Source organism: Aythya fuligula, chromosome 5 (assembly GCF_009819795.1).
Source record: "Aythya fuligula isolate bAytFul2 chromosome 5, bAytFul2.pri, whole genome shotgun sequence".
In the NCBI taxonomy this organism is placed as follows: Eukaryota; Metazoa; Chordata; class Aves; order Anseriformes; family Anatidae; genus Aythya; species Aythya fuligula.
The window spans coordinates 3,909,230-3,929,216 of record NC_045563.1 but is presented as its reverse complement, the minus strand read 5'-3'; the positions used below and the strand labels follow the sequence as shown (position 1 = coordinate 3,929,216).

At 54.2% G+C, this 19,987-nt stretch overlaps 1 protein-coding gene across 2 annotated transcripts in view; it reads right to left on the bottom strand.

The window, feature by feature from the left end:
* Positions 1-12,669, bottom strand: part of SAMD4A (sterile alpha motif domain containing 4A) — a 71,683-nt gene extending 59,014 nt beyond the window's left edge. For both annotated transcript variants that reach the window (XM_032189001.1, XM_032189002.1), the window contains exon 1: positions 12,226-12,669. In XM_032189001.1, the coding sequence (XP_032044892.1) occupies positions 12,226-12,421 (196 nt within the window). In that variant the 5' untranslated portion in view covers positions 12,422-12,669. The remainder of the gene's footprint in view (positions 1-12,225) is intronic.
* Between the last annotated feature and the right edge of the window lie 7,318 nt (positions 12,670-19,987).

Below are 19,987 nucleotides of genomic sequence, written 5' to 3'. Positions count from 1 at the left end.
ATAAGACCAGAATGGCCGATTTCTGGGGTATTCCTCAGAGAAAGGCAACAGGGGAATTTGTGTGAGCAGGCAGAGTAAGGAACACGACAGCTGTGCACACCCTAACGCCTTCCCCTCCTATCCACAGGATCAACGCGTGCACAAATTTGCAAGGGGCTGACACCAACCCCGACGGTCACCACGCCACGCACAAAACCCCAGCTCACCCCCCAAAAAAAAATCCGAGATGCTTTTTCAGGGCAGAAAGCACTCAAAGCAAAATGAAGGGGGGTATTTGGGTACCCGAGCTGAGCGCCACCGCACGCACCTAAACTATTTCCATGTAGTTTCTGGTCGCTGACAGGCACCCTGCGAGCAAGTGTCACAGATTAAGCACCAAGCAACGCTGCAAAACCAGCTACAAACACTCGTGCCACCTCGACCCCAGCGTCAGGAGGAAGGCTGCGAGCCCTGCACCCAGGCTCCCCTCGGAGAACCCGGTCCTCTCCCACGGCTGCTTCCAGCACCGGGAGTTTTTATTAAGCAGAGTGCTGGGAATCGAACATTTTGTGCTCGGGTCGTGGTTTATCACCGAAAAAATCCATCTTTGGCAAAACCAGAGGGTTTGTTGCAGGGTCGGATGCACTTATCACCGAGTCGTGCCGTTATCTGGTTTCACCATCCAGTTCCTCCGCGCCGCGGCGATAAATTGTGAGGGCATCCTCCCAGGCATCGCTTCTACAAAATAGCCATCTTGGACAAGAAAGCAAGCCCATAGCAGGAAAAGCAGTTGAAAATTTTAAAAAAGAGGGAAAAAAATAAATAAAAAACTAAAAACATTTCCTTTGCAGGATTTATTTTTAAATGCCGGTTGCCTGAGCCTGCTCGGGGAGCTGGTATGTCAGGAGCTGCTCCCGTGCAAGGGGCTGAATGGTGACTCAGCAGGTAAAAGCTGTCAAAAACGTGTCCAAAATTGGAAGGATAAGAATCAGAAGGGAAAACTATAAATACCGCAAGCAGCTCTGCTTTGTGCGCTGGCTGGGTGCCTGTCACTGCTGAAGATGCTCTGCAGGGCGAGCGGGGGATCCCGTCCCCAGCCCGTCCCCAAACCCACGGGGGGATTCCTGCCCCCAGCAGGTCCCGGGGCGCTGCAGAGTCCCCTCCTGAACCCCAAACTCAGCCCTAGCAGCTGCCAGCGCAGCTTTTTAAGGCATATCCAGAAAAATGCCTCTTTTTGCACTGGCTTCTTTTTTTTTTTTTTAAAAATACAAGTCAAAAAGCCCAGCCAACATGAAAGGCTGGGTAAACACTCCTCCTTTCCCCAGAAGAAATTACAAAAATGCCTTTGAATTTGTTTTGGCAAGAAACAATGTTTTTTATGAAAGAGCTTCATTGAAAAGTCACAATTTGGAGGGTAGGCATCTCTTCTGCATTTTTAAAGTTTTAATTACCACCTTAGCAGTATTTTGACACAGTTTATGGGTTGTTAGCTCGCGCTATGTGCTCCAAATGCCAAGCGCACCTTTTGGAAGCGTCTTATTACCGCGCTGATGCTAACTGTCGAGGTTGTGCTGCCGAGCCTTGTTTTGGTAATTTAAAAGTAATAAATTAATTCCATTTGGAGAAACGCTGCCATTTATAAGCCAGCAATTAAGAACAGATTTAATTCCAGAGATTGCCGCATTCTTCAGCTTATTGAGTTATTGGGGACTAAAACCGGTGCCGTCGGTAAGGACGCGCTCGATTCCTAAAAGCAAAACCCCAAGGCACTTTCTCGCTGCCCAAATTAGTGCCAAGAGCAAGCAAAAGCTGGGGCTGCCTTCGTGTCCCCCGGGAGCAGCAGCACACGGCCTTGCTGCCAAGCAAAGCGCGCAGGCACCGAGCTCAGGCTGGGATTTCCACCCCAAGGGGACGCTCCCAGCCGGCGCGCCCCAAAAGCCCAGCCACTGCGAGAAGCTCTCAGGACCCTGCTCCCATCCCTCCTGGGTGAAAAACACAAGAAAGCGAGCAAAACGAAGCATAACCCGTGCTTCTGCAGGGTTCCTCCTTTTGCTCTCCCCCAAAAAAGGAAAGAAAAAATCCCCAGGCGTGTGTTTTTATTTACAGAGATCCCAGAGATCCGTCTCCTGCAAGGGCCTTCTCGGAGGCAGGATCGTTTCCCTAATTGTAAGCCTGTTGAGAAGCAGGCTGCCCTCCGCTTTCAAGCTGGAATTAGTTACGCTCGGTCTGACCCTGCATTATTTTGAGGCACAGCAACATTAAAAGAAAATTAGAGCGGCTTGTTAAATCCTTTAAAAGGTAAAGCAGCCCTGCTACTCCAGGTTCACACGCCAAAAAAAAAATAAAAAAAAAATTAGGCTCTTAGCAAATCACGACTACTGCTTTAATGTGGCAGCATTTAGTCGTCTTTTAAATTCATTCATTTCTCATTTGCTTGAACAATCGGGCTGGCTTTAACGAGCCCTCCCTGCGAACCCGGCAGCAACAAAGGATGAGCGCTGCTTACATTACAGGGCTCCGCACACCTAGAAAGGAAATCCTAAAACGCTGCCTGCTCCCAGCAGCCCGATCACCACTTTGTAATCCTCTCTGCCAGCCACGTTTGTAATCTTGTAGGGTGCAATAAAGCCAATCGGAGTAACGGTGCCTGTGTAAACCACTTTTTGCGAGGCAAACCACGGGTTTTTAGGGAGTCGGTGTGGGTGGCAGCACAGATCCAGCTGGGGCCAAGCTTCTGCACGTCCTCCTCGCGTGCACCGAGCACAAACAGCCCACGAGCAGCATGCCCAGGCCAGGAAGGAGCACTTGCCACGCTGCACAGGCCTGGGGCGAGGAGCCCGGAGCCTTTTGCCAGCAGAGTTACTAATTAACTCGAGCACAAGGATTTAGGGAAAGGTTTTCACCCAGAGGGTGGCCAGGCACCGGGACAGGCTCCCAGGGCAGTGGGCACAGCACCGAGCCTGTCCTGGAGATTGAAAAGTGTTTGGACACCGCTCTCAGACATAGGGTTTGGTTTTTGGGTGGTCCTGTGTGAGTCCAGGAGTTGGACTCGATGCTCCTCGTGGGTCCCTTCCCACTCAGGATATTCTGTGCTTTGCCTTGGTGGAAAAGGAGACTCAGCATCACCAAGCGTTTTGTCCCGGCCCAGTCGAGCAGTGACAAATTCAGTGCTCCTAACAATCCAGGAGGTTGTTCCCGTTTTCCCAGCAGTGCCAGGGAGGCAAACCCAGCAGGACGCATCCCGAATAAACTGCACAACACGCCAAGAAGTCACCTTGATCTTTTTATCTGGGGTGAGCCAGACCCCACCAGGACTGCACCCAGCGAGAGCATCACCGACTCCAGCAGGGCCGTGCTCGGCCACCAGACCACGTCCTCGCAGAAGAGCATGGTCTGATCCTATAAATGGTGGGACCAAACCCACCAAAATGACAGCGTGACATCAGGAAGGAGCCGCATCACCCAGATCCTTGGACATCGGGAGGCACCGAGGCCCCAGCAGCACCACTGGCATCCACACGGAGAGCCCCGACTGCTCGGGGTTGGGGGGCAGAAAGGGGCTGTTTCTATTTTAACACCCCAGAAAACAACTGAGCATCGGTGCAAACACCCAGTCGGGCTTTAGGAGGGATTTAAAGAACTCGGCTCCTTGGCTCTCTAATCCCACACGATGCTTCCCCGCTAGCCGCCAGTATCGACTTCTAACAATGCAGAAGCATCTGCCCACATTTTTGCAATTATTTCAGACCCGGCAAAGAGCACCCTCGCCTTTCTGTAGGGTTAATCTAAAGAACAGTTGCCAAAACGCTGAGAACACAGCCGAACAATAGCTGCTCTGATGAAATTCCTCCGCTCCATAGAGAAACCAGTATCCTCCAGCTGCTGCGGCTCGTCCAGAGAGATCTCCGAGCGTCCACCCGCTCCCGTTTAAAAAATAATAATAATAATAAAAAAAAAAGGGAATAAAATAAAGATTCAAGCTCAGCTTGCAAAAATATCAACGCGGCCTCTTGCACTGCAGCACAGAAGTTTTATTAATGCAACATTTGCTGTGCCTGAACCACAAACCCTGGGTGCAGTGGCAGGGTGGCAGTGCCGGCCACCTGTCCCGGCCGGGGAGGCTCGCTCCTTAGCGCAGAGACCACTTTTAGCAGCTCCACCTCTTGAAATACCCCTTCTCGGTGGAATCTCTGCTCAGTCATTTCTAAAAGCCGGCTAGCTGAGGCGGACAGCTGAATTACAGCAGCTCTTATCCACGTACGCCTGAATGCAGCAGACACCTTTATTTATAAAGGCTCTCCGGCTGACCGAGATTTGACATCGGCTACAAAGAGCGTTCAGCCTCCAACCGGCTGCTGCGGGATAATGCGATGAAAGGTTGGCGAGTGCAGCCCAAGAAGACACCTTTACGCCACGCTACGAGCTATCGTTCAACGAAGCCGTGCTGCTCTGACGACTCTTTTAACCAGCCAGGCTTCAGTAATTGATTTCCCGAGCACGCTGAGCCGCACGCCTTTGCCTCTTTGGCTGATAGGTATTCAAAGCGGGTTTATATATATATATTTTAAGACCTCGTTCTGAAATATTTTGGGTATTTTCTGCCATATCAGGCCTATGCCTTCTCCTTCCAGATCTCCGGGGTCTCTGCCCTTTGCTGCTGGTTGCCTGGTCACCTTCTGGCTCAGCCTCGCCTGGGCACCACGAGGATGGACGGACACCTTCACGACACACGGACACCACCTACACACCATCAAAGCAAAAGCAAGGGGATGGGGGAAGGCAGAAAGCAGGTGGCAGGAAAAAACAATGGCTCCCAGATGGTTTTCTGCTGCTCCATCCACCACAGCAGCCACCGGCGACAACAAAACGTGACCGCCTTTGCTGGCAAACGTGTGAATCCTGCTTGAAATTGCCAGCACCCCCAGGATGGGCACATACAAACACACAAAGCAGGGCTCAAAGGAAGGCTTCAGGTCCGTGCACGCTCCCACCAGGCTCCCAGCACCCTTGAAGCAGCCCCGAGCATGGGGGCTCCATCCTCGTACCCACAGGGAGGACCCCAAACAGCATCCCCCAAAGCACCCCCAGCATCTTCCCCTCGCACCCACCACACTCACCAGCACAGGGCCGAGCCCGGCACCACTCCAACCCCAATTTGCTGTAGACGGGGAAAAATTTAGGGGCTGGCACCGATGGAAACAGCCCCACGAGCTGGGGGTGTTGCTGGCGGCACCGACCCCGAGCTCCAGGGAGGTTTTGCAGCTCCCTGGGATCCTGACGGAGACACCCTCGAGACGCCAGCGCCCGCCTCTGTCTCTGAGTCCGTTGTTATGGTTACTGAAGGGTGTTTTCTTTCCTTTTTTTTTTTTTTTCTCCTTCTTTTAAAGAGAATTCTTATCAGTTTAACATAATACCGGTGCTCAATAACAATTCTTATCTTAAAAGGTCACTCAGGTGGTTATAACCCAGCACTGCATCCACGCTCACACTATCTGGAGGGAAACAGCCTGGGGACTTTTTTCTTTTTCTTTTTTTTTTTCCCTTTTAAAAATAACCCACCTCTTTTGAACTGCAAGATTTCTTTAAAAAAAAAAAACCACAAAAAACCACAAGCTGACCCCATGGGGGATCGGAGCTCACAGGGGAACAGACAAAAAGAGGGAGAAAAAAGAAAACACGCTGGCTGCGAGAGAAGCAAAAGGAATATCCCAACAGAAAAAAACCCTACAAAACCCGGGGAAATGCATGAATGTAGAGTCCAGCTGCTGCAGAAACACTATGTTCTGCTTGCACGAGCGTGACTAGCCAAGTTTCCCCACACCAACCGAGGTCGTGGTTTTTCTTCTTCCACATCGCCCCCCCCCAGTTAGCGCTGGGCAAGGGGGACAAAAGAGCAGGGACGGCGAAAACCAGGGTGAGGACAACTGATCCATGATGGTTGGGGTTTGCTCTTGGCAAAGAGAGGAATAAGAAAGGAAAATGCAGTAGGGAAAGGGAATTTTAGGGTGTTTCACTGTGCTAAACCCGGTCAATTACTTCTTACAAGAAAGCCACCAAAGGTAACTCTGGCCCCTCTGTCCCATCCGGCAGCGATGCGAGGAGCAGGAGAACTAACAGGTTAAAAGCCAGGCAGGTTTGTGGTTTGTCTGAACGAAGTTTCATCCAAAAAGGAGAAAAAAAAAAAAAAAGAAAAAAAAAAAGGAAAGCAAAAGCAATCTGGAAGCAATTACTGGTGGGGATCAGGCACAGAGGAGCTTTGCAGCGCCCTGTGCTTCCCCCCCAGGGCTGCCTCTCGCTCCAGAGCACAGAGAGGAGCTGCCGAGCCCTGCAGACACCGCTTGCAGTATGAACGCTGCTCTACGCACAGTAACATCTCCAGGCGTGCCAGCTCGAGGCGCTGGGCCCCGTCCAGCTCCTGCAAATGTCAGGAGAGGCTCGCAGGGACGGCGGCAGGGGCTGGCTCGGCCCCGGGTGCCGCACACCCCAACCATCCCGGCAATAGCTCACACGTAAAATGTCCGTGAGTTCGTCCGAGCACGGTAACGCGCCCAGCAGGAGGTTTTTTTTCCTGCCCTGTGGGTTTTTAGTCGTGTGTAACACAAGCTGCGCCGTGCCCCAGCAATGGGTATGCCCAGAAAGGGCCGCAAAGGGCAGAGGAATTAATAATAGCAGAGCCGTGGCTGTCGCCCAGGGCTCTGCCGGCGAGGGCCTGCAGGTGAGAGGAGCCTTCGATCGCCCCAGACAGGAGCCACGAGCCTGGGAAGACCCAGTCGAGGTGCTGTGCTGCAAGCTGGATCAGAAAAATAAAAAAAAAATGCTACAAGTGGGGCACCTTTGCCAAAATCTCCAGTACAGCCCTAGCGCGCAATGGGGTCGCCACACGCAGGCAGGGCTGGGAGGCAGGCAGCTGATGGGAGCCTGCGCTGATAAATCCTTCATTTACAGCTGCTCATTCGCCTCCTGCATGGGAAGGGTAAGAAATGCCCACACACCTGTGGCAGGCAGATAGCTCCTGCCAGGTACAGGGACACAAAAAGGACAGGGATGTCCCAAAAAGAGTCCAGCAGAGGGCCACAAAGATGGTACGGGGCCTGGAGCTTCTCCCCTGTGAGGAGAGGCCGAGAGGCCTCGGGCTGTTCGGCCTGGAGAAGAGAAGACTGAGAGGAAATCTCATTAATGTGAACATAAATCTCATAAATACCTGAGGTGTGGGATGCAGAGGGGTCTGGCCAACCTCTTTTTGGATGGTTTGTGGGGACAGGACAAGGGGCAATGGCCACAAAATGGCGCACACAAGTTCTGCACCAAAACGAGGAAGAATTTCTTCACGGTGAGGGTGACGGAGCACTGGGCCAGGCTGCTCAAGGAAGGCTGTGGGGTCTCCTTCTATGGAGATACTCGAGGCCCATCTGGATGACCACCTGGGCAGCCTGCTCTGAGGAACCTGCTTTGGCAGGGGGTTGGACCCGATGGTCTCTCGAGGTCCCTTCCGACCCCTCCAATCCTGTGCCTCTGTGACAACCAGCTTTTTGCTTCCAGAAACAGCTCTTTTCCCGTTTATCACCCCAAAACGGAGCAGGCAGGACCACAGGGCCATCTCCCGCTGAGCAGCACCACCCCAAACCCTCTGCTAGGGGGACAAGACCCCGTATCCCTCTTCCAGCACCTCTCAGGGCCCTTGGGCAGCTCTCGGGAAAGCGAGAGTTAACGGCAAAGCAAAGCTCTTGTTTATCCACTGAAAATAGAAGGAGAAAACGCGAGGGGCGATGCACACTCAGCGGCACACGCATGCACACATGATTCATGCACGGCTTCGTCCCAGCTGCAGCCCGCGGTGCCGAGCCCTGCTCCCATGCACCGAGGGTTTCACACCCCGCCGTGCTCAGCCCCGGCCTCCTGAACTCATGCAAGAAGTGGGGTGGCCGGGTGAGGACCCCAAAATATTGCCCAGTGGCTGCTGCAATCCCACAGCGTTTGCATCCTGGTGGAGCCAAGCCCCACAAAGCTCCCGGCTCCGAGCCCTGCAGCTCGGGGCGCCAGCGGCGTGAGGGGTGCCCTTTCCCTCACGGTTATCTGCCGTAACATTAGACCCGAGCACGAAGCCCGAGAGCTGAGGCACTGACGAATGTATCTTAAAATAAAGCAAGTGTTCACGCTAATTACTATTTCAGTGAGTCACACTGATTGCAAACATAACTCCCAGCCTGGAAAAAATTGCGTCCATGGGCTACAAATTAAATTAATAATGGTGGTTGTTTTTTTTTTGTTTTGTTTTGTTATTTTTTTTTTTTTGATGGGAGATTACAAGGAGGAAGAGCAGGGCCTGAGGAACCGCAGGAAGCTGGGGACTCATGCCATGATCAGTTTGGTCCCCAGAAACCATCACCAACTGCGTCAGGGTGCGCAAAACTTTGTGAGGAAAAAAAAAAAAGAGGAATAACCTAGGTGGTGGAAAGCCAATTCCTCCTCCTGCAGCAGCTACAGGTCAGTTGCACCCTGGAAGGAAAAAGGCCAGTGGTCCTGTCACCGCCTGCTAGCTCAGCACCTTCGCTTTCCAATCACAGATTGGGGTCTCGAAGCAGAGCCCTCCACCAAACGGGTGCATCGTGACAGTGGTTTGGTCCCAAAGGGTCTTAGGTGGCTGACTGGGGCACCAAACGTCTTAAAAACAAGTGGCCCGAGCACAAAGATGGACAAAATGAGCGACCAGAGCAGCACACAGCATCAATCACACGGCAAAGACCATGAAAACCAGCACCCACCAGCACCGGCTGAGAGGCTTCCCCGCTCCCCCACGTAATCCCATTTGAGGATAAATGCATTTGCCAATTCGATTATTTGGACTTATGGCTGCACAGTTTGTCCTTATTCAGCTCCCCATGTAAAGCCATCTCCCATCCACCTGCCAGAAAGCCTCAGAAGATGCCCAGAAAGCCTCAGGTGATGCCCAGCACAGCCTTTCCTCACCCTCCTGTGCCCATCTCTCGGGGAACAGCCCTTCTCCATCCAAGCACGAGCACAAGGTACACGCACAGGAGGCTGCTTTTGGGCAGAGATCAGACAGGATTCTCTGACTCTGCTCCGCAACGATGCCCAAAACACTTCACCAAGCAGCCCAGGAGATTAAAAGCCAAGAGATTAAAACACAAAAGGGTTAAGCATGAGTCCAGGAGTGCCTCCTCTAGGTCCCATCAACTCGAGAGCAGACAAGCAGGAGGGAAGAGCAAAGAGGGCTCCAGCTCACAGCGTGCTGCCCACCCACCACCAGCCAAGGGCTTCCCACAGCTCCTCTAGCACTTGGAAAAGCGCCTTTAAAGAATCAAAACCCCAAATAATTGCAAAGAATACTGCAAGTGCAGGTCACGATCTGTAAGGACATCTTCCTTGCACAGACACAAGGGTGCGGGGGGCGCAGGAGATGCCACCTCCCACCCCATCCAGCGATCCCCAGCACAGTGCTCCCACCCAGGCTATCCCAAAAACACTCAAACCGGAGCCCAGCATCACAGCAAAGCCAAGAAAAAACCCAAATCTGGGTTCTGGGGTGGTTTTCCACGGGTGGGGGCCGCTGTGGGGACACCACGGTGTTTGCCTCCGATGGGAGCCCACAGCCAGGGCAGCAGCAGCGGCCGCAGGGCTGGAGCCGCAGCCACCTAAAGGTACCCGAGGTCTGCAGGAACATGTAATGCCTTTTATTAGAGCAGCTGGAAAAAAAATAAACCACACAAGCCCTCCTTTGAGCTTCTGCACCTTCCCGCTTGGCCATTTTTTCCAGCTGCATCACTTGGTCTAATTAAAGGCATTGCCCCTGCCTCTTCCTCCGGCCGGCCCTCGCCCGGGACGAGGAATCTGGGTCGTTTTGGTGCTCGACAGCCTGCTGAAAGGAAATCAAGATTGTGGCCTTAACGTGCGGGGGAGCTGGAATCTGGGGGAAAGAAAGCTCAGCGCCCTTCCGACCGAGGGCTGGAGGCTGTCACCCCGCTGCAGGGGATGCAGACGGGTGTTTGGGTGCTTTGGGGAGCTTTGGGGCACCTCCAGCAGGAATTGCAGGAGCCGAGAGGCCACAGCAGCTCCAGCGCTGCCTCCGGTGGGGCTGGCTGCACGATGCCCAAACCCCACAGGTGTTTTTTTGGGGCAGGAGCAGCCCCTGTGCTACACAACACCTGCAGCTCCTATTTCTGCGCATCGGTGCCACGGTTTCCATGCCCCTGCAGAGCATTCACACTCAAACCGAATCAACAGCAACCCGCAGCGTGCACCAGGTGAACCATAAAACCTCGGCGAGGCTCCTCCAGGCCAGAAACTGCACATTTCCCCTCCTGCATTCATTCCTTACTCCCCTTTTACCTTCACAGCCCCAAATTTTAACGCACCGGGGCTTCAGGTGGCTGTGCACCGTGCTGCCACATCTCAGGGACACTCAAGGATCCTGCAAGACGTCTCTCCTCAGAGGCAGACATGCAGTAGCACCTCCCCAGTTGTACAAACCAACTCCCTTCCTGCACTAAATCCACTTTTGAAGCCAATTTGGATGCTTGGTGCACTCCATCAGATCCACTCAGTGCGCTCTGAGCAGCCCCGCTTGGCTCAGGGTGATGCCGCTTACAAAGGCACCCATGGGTGCTGAGCTCCTGCACCCATCCCATCACACGTGTCCCCATCCCATCACACATCACCGCGTCCCCAACGCCCAGGACAACTCGGTGGGAGCCACCACAGCCCCGACAAGAGGACCAACAGCAAGATTTGGGATCTCCGCAAACCATCCCCGGGGAACCTCGGGGACGCGGCTCCATCCAAAACAAAACCAGAACGAAAAAAAACACGGTGCAGACGAAGGAGGAAGGTGTAGGGAGGGCTCGAGGGCCTGCAGGGCTCTCCATCCCCAGCCCAGCGGCCGAGCTCCGGCCCTTGGGCTGTTTGTGAGCAGCAGCAGTGCCCGAAACGCGCCCCGCGGCATTCCTGCCTCATTCCCCAGAGCTATATAAGGCAACACGGCCAATTCCAGCTCCTCTCCCTCCTCGCCCCGGGGTGGTTTCCTGCTCCCTGCTCCCCTCCGGGGACCTCGTCATCAAACACAACGGGGCCAGCGCCAACCACCCCAAAAAAAGCCCTAAATAAGCCCCCAAACGCCTCGCTGGCCGCTCACGCTCCTCCACGCACGCAGCAGCACGGGGGCTGCCGGCCCCACGAGGGGTTTTGACCAGCGGGGATGCTTTGCAGCAAGGCTCTTTTTTTTCCTTTTTCCTTTATTTTTTTTAGGTGTTGGGGAACAGCCACGCAACACCCAGGCAGGTTTCACCCTCCCCTCCTCCTCCTCCACGTTTCAGAAACTCGCGTTTAAAGCAACTCTCATCTCGGCGCAGACACCGCCAAGGAGCACGGCTGGCCCGGGCTATCCCACACCCCAAAACGCAAGAGCAACCCGCAGGATTTGGGGGTTATTTTCACCCCTCTGCAGCCCCCCTTTCCGCGCGCCGAAGGCGCTGCTGCAAGCACGCAGATCGCTGTGCAGCAGCCAGCAGTCGCCTCGGATTTTCTCCAACACAAGGGGGGTATTGAGAGCCGCAGGAAAAAAAAATTAAAAAAAATAAAATAAATAAAATGCGTCCAAACAGGATCTGAGTGATGAAATCGAAATCGCCGCATTTCCCAAAAAAAAAAAAAAAAAAAAAAATTAAAAAAGTAATAAAAATAAATAAGTAAAATTGAGGAGAACCCGGGGCTTGCGAAAATACCACTTGGGCTGAGGTGGCGCCGGGGCCGCTGCTCCGTGGTGCAGGGAGCCGAGCGAGCCACGTTGGCCAAAAGAAGCCGAGAAAATCCAGACTCTACGTGACCTGACTCGGTTATTGCACAGGAAACTGCATGGAAGGAGGAAGGGGGGTTGGAAAAAAAAAAAAAAAAAAGAAAAAAACAGAAAACGGAGAAAAAAAAAAAAAAAAAGAAAAGGCACCAATCATTCATGCTACCGTAGTTCCACCACGCAATAGCCTGGAGTAGTTGGCAGCACGGAGCCCAGCCGAAGGGAGCCGTGGTGGGTTTGAATATTAAAACGTACGAGGAAAAAGCCCTGGGTGCAGTCATGGTGGGGAGCCCTGCCTCCAAAACCTCTTTTTTTATTTTTTTATTTTTTTAAGGGAGCGTTACAACACCGAGCGGAGACCGAGGCAGCGTCGGAAAAGGGGGGAAAATAAATAAGAAAAGGCATAAAAAGGGGATTTATTTTTTGGAGCGAGGACTCACCGGGGTTGTTGGCCTCCCCTTCGAGGATGTGCAGCTCGGTGCAGTCTGCCAGGGAGTGCTCGAGGCAGAGCTGCAGGAAGCGGGCTTGGGTCCGGCTCACGCGCTTGAGCAGGGAGAGCAGCGCAACAGTCTGCTCGCACTCGTTCCAGCCCTTGAACCAGCCGGCCAGCACGCCGACCTGGTCGCGAAACATCATGGTGAGAGGGGCAGGGGGGAGAGGAGGAATTAAGGGGGGAGCCCCCGGCCCCCCAGAGCTTCGTCCGGGCTCGGAGGTGGAAAAATCGCGGCGGCGGAGCGAGGGTGGGCCGGTGGCGGGGGGGGGGTTTTGGGGTTTGGCGTGGGGTTTTTTTTTTCCACCTTCTTCTGGCTGGGGAGAGGCGGTGGGGTGCCTTCGAGGTGGCTGAGGGGTTGGGGGGGATGTGGAAATGGTCAAAAAGTGTGTGTGTGGGGGGGGGGGGGGTGGAAAAAATAATAAAAAAAATAAAAGGAGGAGGCCGGCGGAGGCTGCGTGAGCGGAGGTGGCCCTCGGCTGGGCGGCGAGGGTGGGCAAGGCACGGAGCGGGGCTGGAGCTGCGGCGGGGGGCTTCAAACCTGGAACAGAAAAAGGGGGGGGGGTCAGCAGGGGGGGGAGGAAGAAGAGGAGGAGGAAGAGGAGGAGGAGGAGGAAGGCCCGCAGCAGCCCAGGCACCGCAGCCTCCTGCTCCTCCAGCCCTGCTTTGTGCCCCCCCCAGCAGGACAACCCCATTTAGTGCCCCCCCCCCGGACCCCCTCATCCTATTTCCCACCCCAGGACCCCCCAAAATTTGCCCCCCCCCCCCCATTTTGCGCCCCCACCCCCTAGGGCACCCCCTCCCCACACTCCCCACGGCTGGGGGGGGGGGGGGGGTGCCTAAAATCCCCCCCCCCTTTCCTTTTAGCGGGGAGGGCGATCACCCCAAGGCACGTCACCTCCCTAAAACCCCCCAAAAAAACCCAAATTAACCAAAATCGTGTTTTTTTTTAGAAAAAAAAGTTGTCCCCCCCCCAAAAAAAAAAAACAAAACACTCACCTCACTCAACGCGGGGCCGGGGCCGGGGGGGGGAGGGGGGCGGCGCGGGGGGGGCCGAGCCATGGTTGTGGGGGGGGGGGTTGGGGGGGGGAGGAGGAGGAGGAGGAGGAGGAGGAGGAGGAGGAGGAGGAAGGCCGGGGGGGGGGAGGGGGGCGCGGGGCGCGAGCGGCGGCGGCTCCGCGGCGCGAGACTGAGGCCGGCGGCGCGCCGGGCCCCCGCTCCCCACATGCCGCTCATTTGCATACCGGTGACGTCATAGAGCGAGGGGGGCGTGGCCTCGGCGGGGGGCGCGCCTTTTCTCTGCCCCCCCCCCCCCCCCCCCCATTCCCTTCCGCCCCCCCCCCCCCCCTCCGGCTCGCCCCCGGGGGAGTCCCCGTCCCCGTCCCCGTCCCCCCCAAAAAATTAAAAAATGCTAAAAAAATGAGAAACGAACCCAAAGTCGCCCCCACCCCCCCCAACTGGATTGTGGCCCCCCCCCCCCCTCTCCTCCCAGCCTCCACGCGTCCAGGAGCCTGGAGGAAGCCTCCATCTAGCGGAGAGCGGGGGAACGGCGGCGGATTTTGGGTTTTTTTTGGGCTTTTTTGGGGTTTTTGGGGTGGAGGAGAGCAGCCCTGCTTCGTGTCGCAAGGAAGGTGTTGTTTTTTTTTTTTTTTTTTTCCCATATATTTATTTTTTTGTATTTTTTGCACGCCCGGGGTGCAGCCGATGGGGGTGGATGGGGGGGTTGTAGGGGCAGGGGGTGGGTTTGGGGCCGTGGGTTCGCCCTGCAGCCTCCATCTCGTTGGTGTGCATGGGGTGAGTGGTACGGGTACGCCTAGGAAGGAGGAAAAAGGGGAAACAAGCACCCGCAGGGAGCTGGCAGATGTGGGGCAGGGTTTGGATAACGCCCCGCAAAGTCAAGGTGCAGGGTGGGGGTCTTTGGGGTCACGGGGAAAGGAGGTCAGAGCCTTGATCCGTGCCCAGCTTGGGGACAAGGGACATGGGTACCCGGCCACCATCCCACATCCCTGTTGCTTTAGGGGCACAGCCCTCCAGTATCAGGAGTTGCAGGGGGAGTGAGAGGCAAAGGGATCGAGGGAAAGCCTTGGCAAGCCCCCTCACCCCAAATCCGCTCCCCAAAACTGGTGGGTGCTGCAGGAAGGGCGGCCGGGGGGGATCCCTGGACGTCAGGCACAAAGGGTCCGGCTCACCCCGCGTGCGGGTTTGCCTGCTCAGTCTGGCTCGTGACTAATTAAACAAACACGAGCGGGGTTCCCTGCCAACAGACCGCAGCCATCTGTCTCATCCTACAGCTCCATCCTAATAAACGGGCCATCGCGGGGCCCTTTCCCCTCTTGCAGCCCCGGCGTGCAGGCAGGAGGTGCGGAGCCACGAGGCTGAGCTGTCTGTGGGGTCGGGGCACGTGTCCTGCACGGGGACAAGGCGTGAGGCTCCCCAAAACCCCAGTTTCAACAGCACCGGGATCCCCGTGCCCTGGGAGCTGGTGAACACCAGCACGTTGCTAATTGCAGTAACAGCAGTGATGAGAAGAATATTTGGGGCTGAGACATCCAATGTGGTCTTCTGTGGGGCTGAAAACACCACCGAAACCCCAAAGCATCCCCAGGAAGCAGCCGCTGCAGGAGCACGGCGCCGTTCCCCCTCGCTGCGATGTTTGGAGGTTTCTATGGTAATTACAAACCCTAGCCACGAGTTGTGGAAAAAAAAACACCCTGCTGTGGGGTGAGAGGAAGGGTGCGGGCTCGGTGCAAGGGGAACGATGCCCGAGCTGCCCCGAGAAGCAAATCTCCTCGCTGGTGTCGCAGCGTGTGCCGTGGCAGGGACACAGCAGGGCTGTAGGGTTTTGGTTGGGGTGGCTCCATATGGCAACGTGCCCGCTGTCCTGGTTGTGTGTCCAGTGGTAATATCAGCCCAGGAGGTGGTGGAAGGAAATGAGTGGAGCCTGACTGCTGACGAGTTCCTGGGAAGCAGTTTGTGGAAGCTGCTTGATGGCAAGTTTGGCTGGAGAAGGATCACAGAATCACAGAATTTCTAGGTTGGAAGAGACCTCAAGATCATCGAGTCCAACCTCTGACCTAACGCTAACAGTCCCCACTAAAGCATATCCCTAAGCTCTACATCTAAACGTCTTTTGAAGACCTCCAGGGATGGTAAAAAAAAAAAAGAGTAAAACCAAAAAGTGACCCCAAACCAACATGGGTCTACATTTCTGTGCTTACCTACAGCGCTGGGATTTTTCACCCCATTTCCAGCCGGCAAGGAAAGCAGCTTGGTGGAGGATTCAGGGCAGGCTGAGGATGCCGTGAGCAGATGGTCCCGATGAAACGAGGCGCTGCTCCCTCCCAGCAGCTCCCAGGCAGGCTTGGAGATGTGCATCAGGACACGGCACGGGGGAAATCTCCTCCCTCGCTGCGCCTTTCAAGCAATTCTCTTTCTTTGGAAGCCTGGTTCCAGCTGAAGATGCGTCTTGCGATGGAGCTGCCTCCAGCACGAGGCTTTCGGCACCACCTGCGGAGGGAACACCTTGGGCTGCAGCGAAATCACACCCGTGTGCGTGCACCTAGAGGAGGTGTAAATGCAGATAACCCACCGAGGCCAAAATGGGATGTTTTGCATTCAAAAAGGGAAGTTTTGCATTTTGCCCCAGTCCCCCGGAGGAGCTGCAAACTGAGGAACAAGGCGTGGGAACTGGGGGTGTCGTGCAACGCCCCGCCACCCGCTTAAATTGCCGCTCCGGTGTGCTGATGTCTTCATTTTAAGAAAAAAAAAATGGAAAAAATACAAATGGCCAAGTGTAAAGAACCAAACTCAGCTCATCCCCTCCCAGCAGAGCGAGGTGGAGGTGGCTGCTGCTTGGAGGAGCCTGGTGGTGGGGCTGGAGGGATGCTGGCAGCAATGCCCAGCCCCGTGCGACTGCCCCAATGCTCCCAAACTCCCAGCCGTGGCTCCAAGGGGATCAACAAGATAGCAGGAGGTAGAAAAGGAGGAAAGCTCTTGGAAATGAGATGTACAAGGGATGAGGACAGCTTACTGGATCAGATTTGTGCCGGGGGGTCACTGCCTGGCCAAGGTCCAGCTCTGCATCCCGCTACAAAGGGTTACGGTGCTCCTGGTAAGAGACACAAAAAGACCACAAATCATTCCTACCCTTGTACTTTAAGGAGCTCATTTGGAGAAAGAAGGCTCCAAAAATCCCAAAATCGGTGGGTATGCCCTTGGGACTGCATTGCCCCTGTGTTTTTGCCCTGCTCTGTTTATCCACATGGATAAACCACAGGATCGGGGATCATGCACTGTGCCCCAGCGCAGGTGGCTGCACCCCCTGGCGCTGCCCCCAGGGCAAAGCCTTACAAGCTCCTGTTTTTTTTTGGGGTTGTCCCCAGCTTCAGGAGCATTCAGCCACCTCCCTGCCTCCTTCGGTAGCCTTCAGACCATGTGGGGCAAGAGAAACGCTGGGTGGAGCAGGAGCAGGATGAGTGGCAAAGAAATCTGCCAACCTGCCCGGCCAACCCTTGTAGGAAACCCAGCAAATGGAGTGGCAAAGTAGTGCCAAGGGTGCAGCTCTGCAAAAAGGAATTATTTAACCTGCATGTTCCTGTGCCCAAGAGGTGCTGCGGAATAAGCATCTGACGTGCTGCAGCGAGTTGGCTGCATCAGCTGTGCCTTGGGAGCAGCGAGGTACGGGTTGCTGAAAGGAAGGGGATAAACGACCCCATAAAAACACGTCGGCGCGTCGAGAGGCCCTTAAATCATCACAAACCTTTTCTCAGGACAGGAGAAAAGCAAACGGTTTGTTAGTGATGGAGCACCGAATCCTGATGGGCTTGACGGAGACTTCTCAGGATTTGTTAAGAAGTTGGGGCTGAGAGGGAAAAGTGTGGCTGGCAGATTTATTTACAGGCTTTCACGTCCTGGGAAGATGCTTAAAGATTGAGAGGCTGGAAAAGCTATCGCTTTAGCTGTTCACGTTCACCTAAACACGAATCCATCAAAGAAAGACACGTTGGCAACTGATCTTTCTTTGGTCCTATAGCAGGGGTAACTCCTCGTGGGATCCAAGCTGCCTTGGAGCAAGTCGTCCCAGTGGAGGGGGGTTTGGATGGGGCTGCAGCCACTGCAGCCAGGGTCTGGTGCTGGCCACCGAGGAAGAATTTGGCTTTCAAAGGCCCAGCAGCAGCTGGCTTGTCCATTTTGCCTCCGAGTATGGCAACACCTGGTGAAAAGCGTTGCTTTTTGAGCTGCTGTAGGCCATAAATCGCCATCCTGCTCCTACTTTGATGGATGAAACCGTAGAGAGCAGCCCGTGAGAAGACGCAGTGCCTGGCTCCCCACTTGCCGTGGGCATCCTCGGCCTCGCTGCCTCCAAAATCCCTGCGTGCTCAGCTCAGCAGCAGCAGAGCATCTGCATCTCCCAGCCAGTTCTGGTGGCAGGAGGTGGACGCACAGCGACCCCCGAAATCTCGGAGGTCTCGCTGCCTCCGAACTCAATAACACCTGCAGAGGGAGAAGAGAAAGCGAAGGGGAACAACTATCAAGATAATTCGCAAGTTAGCAGCCCTCCCTCTAGCCCGTTTGTTCAAATATTGCTGCGCACAAGGAGCTGATAGACACTAAATAAATAGCACTAGGAGAGATAAGTGATGCATTAGATTTCCCACCAGTCCCCTGACTCCGGCTGCTCTTGAAAACTCTGCCAAGAAATATTAGATGTCAAGTGGCTGCAACAGGAGAGCACAGAAAGCTAGGAACTGCCCCAAACCCTCACTGCAAGTAGGCAAAAACCTGGAGGAGGCAGCTGAAACCTGCAGGGACCTTCTTGGCACAAACCTGCTGCTGAATCGAGGGCACTGCAGGCTGAAGATACAAAACACGGGGAGCACTAATTGTCCAGGTAACTTTCTGCTGATCCTACAAAAGTAAATCTGGGGTTCACCTGACCCTAAGAGCATCCAGACCCCACGCAGGCAGTACGGGGGATTTCTGAAAAATGGAAATGCAGCGACCGTGGTAATCAGTATGGCAAAGCCATTGCTCCTTCCGTGGCTGAGAGGTACCTGTGTAGGGAGGAAGAGGGGAAGTTTTGGGGTTTCTGAAACAAAATTCCAACATTTTTTTGAAAAGCAGTTTACAGAGAAACTGAGACTGCTCACTTTGGGCATCAACCTCCACTAAGGAGGTCTTAGGAATATGCTGACACAATATTTTTTACTGTTTTAAATCCTTCCTGTTACGAGATAGCACAATTAAAGCAGGATCTTACTTTAGATGCAGCTGCATCCAGACAGAGGTGCCTTTACGGAGGTGTTGCCTGTTCCTACACATTTATGGAGCCAACCCAGCAGAAGCCCCTTTTACAGGTGTGACCGTCCCTGCACTACAAGCTCTCACCCCTTTACCCCCATCGATCAGAGACAAGACAGAGCAGCAGCAACACAAACGTGACCCAGCCCCAGCGTCCCATTCACAAGTGTTTGTGAGCACCACGCTCTTCAGCAGAAACTTTCAGGATTCCCACTGCGCTCAGCAGCTGGGCAGAGGTCCTGCAAGACACCCCCAAACCCTCCTTAGCTCATTCCTGCCTCCTTTCACCCTACCCAAGGTTTTCAGTTTGGTGTCAGCAATAAGGGATACGCTCAGCAGCTCTTATTAAAGCTGGACAAAACCACGTATGTGGGTTGTGATCTGCTCAGACCCACCATAACGGAGTTGGACTCCCAAGGAATTCACCACTTTTCAAAATGCCTTGCTGTAATTCATCATTTTAAGATGAATCAACCCAAATTGTCTTCCTCCCACCGTTAGTCCCCTGCTTGAAGGAGGCAGGAGGGGAGGAAGGAGGATCCCAGCCGAGCACCTTCCTTTGTAGAAGGGAGATATCTGCCTCACAGCCTGCTGGCACCTCGGGACAGCCCCAGGTACCATCCCTTAGCTTGGGTAACTCCTTTCAAAGCCTCAGCTCTGATTACAGCCCATGACCCAAACCAAGCGGTGAGGATTAACTCCCACCTACGCCCTGCAGCAGAAATCATCACGAATTTGTAGCAACCCAGCGGCGCTGAAAGAAGCAGGTCTTGTTGCCTGAAGTCTGCGTGCGTTCCTTGATGTCGCCAAATCCATAAACGTAATCTACGACGAGTGGGAAATGATTTTTTGGTACATTTATTCCAGCAGGATGGCAGAGGAGAACAGCCTCTGTCAGTATTCCCCATTTTTGTGGCTCACAGGAAGGTTTTATTTCGCTGTTACAGTCTCGAGTCCCTGTTTAAGGCAACCCAGGGACACACAAGGCAGCTTTAGGGCTGCTCCTTTTACTTCTCACCTGATCCATTTATTTTTTTTGAAATGGCTTCTTAGAAGAAGGGCAAACGTAGCAAGGCAGCTTCTGTCCTTTTTATAACTCTCAGCCAGGTCTTTGATTTGGTCCAGCAAGGAAGCTTGTTAGATCTGATAAAGCAACTAAGCATCTCTGGAAAATGCTATTAAAAATAGAACATGAAACAAATGAAAAGCTGGGAGACTTAATGGTAAATACACGGCCTGGAAGTTCAGCACAGCTACATCCTGTTTGCCATTATTATTTAATACTGGCATCGATTGGTTGACAGATAAGACAGAGCAGGCAATTCTCCGTGGAGTTGACTTGAATACCATTTCACTCTGAGATAAAAAAAAAAAAGCCCAGATCACACCGTCTTGTTGGGAAACGTTAATGT